The sequence below is a fragment of the Dendronephthya gigantea genome, unplaced genomic scaffold, assembly GCF_004324835.1.
Source record: "Dendronephthya gigantea isolate DGI-Jeju-01 unplaced genomic scaffold, DenGig_1.0 000016F, whole genome shotgun sequence".
Classification (NCBI taxonomy): Eukaryota; Metazoa; Cnidaria; class Anthozoa; order Malacalcyonacea; family Nephtheidae; genus Dendronephthya; species Dendronephthya gigantea.
In genome coordinates, this window is record NW_021163026.1 from 822,520 (window position 1) to 829,154 (window position 6,635).

The following is a 6,635-nucleotide window of genomic DNA, read 5'->3' on the forward strand; positions in this document are numbered from 1 at the left end:
CGTTGACAGAACTGAAAAATATTTTCCTTTATGTATTGAATATATTACTCTAAACTCTAAAAGTTAAACCAATGAGAGCTTGGCATTTTACAATAAGTAACGACCGAGCTTTTTAGTCTTAGCCACAGGGACGCCGGAACCACGGGCACAGTGGGGGTAGCTGTCCCCCCCTGCCCTTTGCTTACGGGGGCAAGCAGGGGCAGCCCTGTTATCTTTGCTACCAAATAAAAGTATCATAAATTCAACATTTAATCATGATGCCTACTTTTCGCATAAAAACTAACCGGTAATATTATTGAAAATGCGTTCTCCCATGGATTTGCAAGTTCGCATGTACTCTTCGTGTGGTTGCTGTGGTAAAATGAATGTGCCCTTTTCTAAAACTCTGCCCCCAACGCCCTAAACTGCTTCCTTATATAGCCAATAGGGAACGATTAGCTTAACGTAAGTTTCGTTCATTAATTACCAGGCTACAAGTCCTTTGGTGAATGCCAATAACGACGTGAGCGAAAGGAAGGTTTATATCTGTTTTATAATACACTCAGAACTTCATTACAACTAATTCTCAATTCACAATTCTCAGACGTACTATATACCAGCTGTTTTCACCATTCTCCGTATATGAGCTGATATATCGTAAATAGCTTAGCCAATCACATCGCGTGACGCCGCAAATTCAGCGAGTAGGTATGTTGTAAACACTTTTCTCAATGAAAAACCGCATTATTACAGATTACTCAACAGTGCGGTTCAACTATTTGTTCTTGGCGTCATATTACTAACAGTTTTGCACCACGGATGTGGTCTATATGACACTCAATCATTTGATGAATCAAAATATTATTTTGGAACAAGAAAATTTAAATTCTAACCTGATTTTCAGCGCGTATCTTGATTTTTGTAGTCTAAGAAAGTAAAGGAATTATAGAGGAGTAAAAAAGTTAAAAGTAAAAAAGTTACACGTCATTAAGTTGAGGTAAAATAAGAAGTGAATATTGTAAGTAATATTGTACCTGGAAAGAATTGCAAAATTGAAATGTACATCACAGCGAAATACAAGGTAGAAAAAATCATACCTGATTTTTTTTGCTAGTCTTCGCCAACCCAAGCTGATAATGAGATGATGGTTTAACAGTTATGAACAAGTTTGTTGAAATCTGTTTGATATATAGTCTCGTTATACCGAGTATGCGCAGTCGGAACAAACTCTCAAGGGTTTCAAGAACTCAAGTGAGTACTGACAAATTAATGACAGGCCAGTGCGTGCTATTTTCAGTGTAATCTTCAGCGGTTTCTTAGTACATAAATAACATGTTAGCTTTGGTCTTATGTAAAAGCTTTATCACAGAGTCGTGGCTGGGATCTTAATTAGGGAGAATATGTATATATTTATGTTCAAATATGCGTGAAAACAATCCCTATCAAAAGAAATCAGTCAGGCATAAGACGAGTATATCAATGCATACACACCCCCCAATTAGACTTCTCTATCTAACTTCTCGCTTTGCTCAGCCAATATCGTAAACACGCCCCATCTGGCTCAGTGCTTTTGCAAAAATAGACTACATGCATGCATAAAATTGTGGTGGCATGTGTTAATTATAGATAAGTATATAAATATAGATTTGAAGTATAAGTGTTTCAGATGATGCTATCGACTTTCAATGGTCTCTAAATCCGCGTTGCCCTCACGAGATTGAGTATGGTGTGCATGCGTGTAGGCATAACTATGCGCAGGTATCTGAGTGTCGGCTGTTCAAACAACATTATTCCGGAGTTTTGGGATTGACTTCGGATTGTTGTCGAGGCTGGAACATTTAGATGTACATTTGAGAATAAATCGGATGGGATGTAATTTTTTCCTCTACCTCGTACGCATGCGCCGTGATTCTCTATAATATGACAATGCCTTTATTTGCGTGTTTTAAAGCCAATATTGGAATATGATGGACATGCTTCAAGCACTTGTCGTGATTAACTAAATTTAGTACGAAGGTTTTTACCTTAGAACTGAGAAGTAAGAATTTTACTTCTCTCTTATTTGTTGTCGTAAACACCTCCAACAGGTCACCTCAACTGCCTAAATCAGATTCCGCAAATATCGATAACAATTTTAAAGGTTGGTATTCCAGGACTTGAAGGGCGGAGTTATAAAAGAAATACACCCTAACCAACACATCACCTCGTGTTGGCGATATTCGTACTGTCACGGTTAAATTTAATTTGATTTGTTACTTTTTGCAAGTGAAATAGAACAAATTGAAGATTGTAGGAAAGTCCTTGAACTTGGCATGTCTTGCATCACTGGTTGATTCTGCACAAATAGACTACACACTAATATAGTGGCATAGTGTTAAATATAGATATTAAGGATATTAAGGATATATAAAGTGGCATAGTGTTAAATATAGATATTACACTATACCGCATTCACAAGGTCACGAAATCATTTCAAGTTGTTTTACAGTGTCTCTGTCCACAAAACTTTTTCATTTCGCAGATTATATTGAAGCAATCATGTCATCATACTTTTGGGAGTAAAATTCGCTTTGCTATGGCTAATTTTGATACGGTGTGCAAGCGAGTGGACCATATGCGCAGGCATCTGATATGAGTGTCGGCTGTCAACCAACACTCTAATCTTTTGTTTTTTTTCGGATTGTTGTTGAGGCCGCAACATTTGGATATAGCTACATTTGAGAATGAATCGTGTGGATTGTAATTTTTTTCTCTTCCTCCTGCGCATGCGCCGTGGTCCCCTGTAGTATAACAATACCTATATGAGGGCGACTGAGTCAAGCAATTACTGATCATGCGAGACTAATCCTGTTGCTGTTGTTCTTCTGATATTTAGGAAGCAACCTTTAAGTAAATATTTCATAGCAATTAAATCGTATAAACCATAGAGACACCGATTTGATAGCAATTAAGTCGTATAAACGATACAGACGCCAATTATAAACACTCACTAAATATGTCTTGCACAAACGATTTAAAGTTTGCACACGGCAACAACGAATCGTCTAAATTATTAACCTTGTGTGTTGCTACTATAAGTCTCAAAATGGCCATTTCACAGCTGTCAGATGCATGTGTATGATGAGCTGTCAAAAGATTGCAGAATGCAGACGAAAAGTAACTTTTAGAGTTATTCAGTAGTTTTCTTTTTGATAGCGATACAGAAATGCACAATTGTGAACCAGTGCATGAATTGATTTTTCGGTTGAGACGTTATAAACACCAATTTCTGCGGTGTTGACTGTACACCACCTTTAGGGCCTGTTTATATGATCCCACCTAGCCGGGAAGGGACAGTTTCCGAGATCCCGCTTGTAATACAAACACTAATTAGTGTTTCTATGACCACTTTTCCATCCCGCCTAGGCGGGATCCCGGCACTTCTTGCCGGGATCCCGCTTAGACGGGACGAGAAATTGCCATATAAACACTCATCCCGCTTGGCCAGGATGATTCGCGATTAACATACATTAGAAGCATGTGTATATATTGGCATATTCGTTTTCTACCATAAAACATGCCGTCGAAGGAACCTGCACTACAAAATGGACTCCATATAAACACGCCATTCCGCCTAGGCGAGTTTCCCGGCTAAGCGGGATGAAAACATCCCGTCCCGGCCAGACGGGATCATATAAACAGGCCCTTAATTAACCTGAAATTCCTTTTAGACGCCGTTGTTTGTTCAACCCTTGTCCTTCATATGCATGATGTCAACATTTTAACTTCATTTAACGCCACTAGCGAAGTGTTGGGATTGTAAGACAAATTCAAAATATAAATTTTCTCAAGACTGTTTTCTACGAATTCGTTTATCCAACAAAGATTTCCTTTGTCTTAATTTTCTTTCTAATTATTATAACTAAGTCGACTAAAGCGGTTTCCTTGACCGAGCACAATTTAAAAGAAAATGAATGATGAGGAATTGGCTTGCGTCGCTTGTTTAAATGCTTTGCCATTTTGCCTTGCAAGTTGCAACAAATCAGTTCTCATACGAAAATGAGCCATGTGTGACAATGCGAGTATATTCTTTATTGATGTTTGCCAAGCCTTTGCTCACTCTATTTACTCAAAATATATACTGAGTAAGTGAAGACATTTCGGTGTCCGCTTTTCTCATTAATGTGCGACAGCGAAAAGCCCTTAAGTAATTGAGGGTTACTGCTTTAAACCACTGGTTTAAACACTGATTTTTCCCATTCCTTGAATATAGGGAACAATTTTATGGAATGCGTGCATTCGGATGAAAAGAGAGTTATAAGAACAGCAGGTAGCAATGTTGTATAGAAATATTCAAAATGTTTTGCTTACCAACATTGAGAAAAAAATATTTTTTGGGGGCGCTTTTTGTTGCTCCCTAAAGCCCCCCCCCCGTCCCGCCTCCCTAACCTAACTTCCAACCCTAACTTCCAACTCTCCAGTAATGACTTGCAGAACGCGGCGCTAGTTAGGACAAAGATATTTATTATTACTCATTACACAAGGAAAACAATGACTAATTTTACGTTGTCGTTATGTTAAACGTGCGAAATGGTAAAGTTTTAGGCTAAAGTTGGCAATACATATAGTAATAATAAGACAAAAATATAGCTTATACAACTCATGTACTAAATGCATGATGCTACGAACAATTCAAAAGACTGATATATTTGATGCATCAATAAACGTAAAAACAAAATAATCCCCTTGAATCTAAGACTGCATCTCTAAACTACAAACCATATTAAGTAATATACTTAAACGCGAAAGAGATTGTTCTTTCTAAGAACATTTCTGCATTTTCTTCTTGTACTTCTCCAGAATAAATCTTGTATTTCGCCATTCCTCTCCAGCACCTTTCCATTCCTCTTTGTCCATCTCACTCTTGACATATAATTCTTCACCCGGTTTATTCGGGATAAATCTCTCCTTGCCGGGGATCACTTGATGTTGTTTCTTGGTGCCCTTTGGACACACGATATGCTTTTCCTTTTCTTTAAATTCTTCAACACTCCAGCAGAATTCCTTGGCAGTTGGGTCCATCATTTTATCTGGCGGTGGATTAATACACTCGGTTTCTTCCCCGATAGAAATCGCCATCCCATTGTTAAGATGAGGGTCAATGTGACAATGCATGATCCACCATCCTGGATTCTTTGCACGGAACCTAACTACAACATAACCACCAGCAGGAATGATGATCACATCCTTGCGTATCGTTGTGTCGTTAACAGGGGTTATATGTGGTCTACCCTCACTCCAGTCACCATGTCCACAATCTGGTACCTCTATATCGCTGTTCTCTTTTTTTATTGTACCATTCGCGAAATACTCTGGGTAGGCGATTTTTGTCACCCAATATGAATGACCATGCATATGGTTAGGATGTGTTCCCAGATCCAATATACTATCTTCGCTTTGACTTCTTGGTAGCGAGGAGAAGACGAATTCGATGGACTTTGAACTAGGTATTTGATTAACATAAACCGCGTGCGGACATTCAACGCCACCGCAGGGCGGGTTTTGGCTATACGCGCATTCGCCTGGAACGGGTCCATCGCTCATGTCGAAAGGTATGTCTGGTAACCCATTTTTAACACTGTTGATCGTTGGGCCCGGGTTGAAAATGAAGTCGAAAAAAAACTCTTGTGCTTGTGGGTCGTCTGGAAGTTCATTTGGAGGGGTTGGAACTAGCAGGCTAAGAGCGTTGTACACGTTGGTGCAACGATACGATGGAACATAACCCTCAGGGTAGTTCTGGAAAGGACAGTTCAACGCTATACATTCTTCCGTGCAGGGGTTCACGTTTAGTGTAATTTCGTCCCCTTTATACTTTAGAAAAGCGATGCCACTGACTTCCGGCATATTGCGGTTTTGGCATTTGACCGCCACCGAATCGATTCGAATTGGAAAAATTGTCCCTGGTTCGAAAACGTCCCGTGTCATCACAACAAAATCGTATCGTTCGCCGACGTGAACGTGTAAAACGTCAGTTACAAAAGGTTTTGTAAGATAACCGTCCGTGGACACGACGATCAATTTATGGTCATCGATAGAAATGCGAAAGACGGTCTCCTCCATGGCGCCAATCACTCGAAATCTGTAGTTTTTCCCTTTCTCCACCGTATAATATGGTCCCTGCAAATATTAATAAATTTGTGTAGTTAAACAGATTCGCAAAAACACACCTCTTGGCAGCGAGACATCATCTGGTATTAACGCAACGCGGTATCATATATCTCGTTTTAAAGTTGACGTGCTCGCTTGAACAACGTGCTACGATTGGACCTGGCTTATTTTGGCAACGAAAATCACACCACCCACCTCTAGTTCTGTACCCACTTTTCGTTCCACCCCTACACCCACCTCTAGTTCTACTTCTAACTCGGACATTGCAGTTTTCAAAAACGTACCTTATAAATTCCTTCCTCTACAGATCCTTCTAGTACAACGCCATTTATTAGGAATGCGGAAATTTTTTTATTAAGTTGTGGTAACCGGGATTTATCCAGCATACAAACGCCTCCTTGTCCAGATTCCAGGTGTTCTGTAACAGACAACGTGGAATTCTCTGGGAAATCTTCAATACTCTCTCCCTCCAGGGGCGGGTAATTGCTCAATTCGTGCAATATTTCTTC

The 6,635-nt window shown here is 39.5% G+C and overlaps 1 protein-coding gene across 1 annotated transcript; it reads right to left on the minus strand.

Moving 5' to 3' along the window:
- Window positions 1-4,779: 4,779 nt before the first annotated feature.
- Window positions 4,780-5,862, minus strand: LOC114520665 (multicopper oxidase abr1-like). The gene has a single exon (XM_028540986.1). It carries the CDS (start codon window positions 5,860-5,862, stop codon window positions 4,780-4,782), a length of 1,083 nt encoding a protein of 360 aa, XP_028396787.1.
- Window positions 5,863-6,635: the final 773 nt, after the last annotated feature.

Excerpts from the sequence above, each read along its gene's own strand:
- LOC114520665 (XM_028540986.1), bottom strand. The coding sequence starts at position 5,862 with ATGCCGGAAGTCAGTGGCATCGCTTTTCTAAAGTATAAAGGGGACGAA.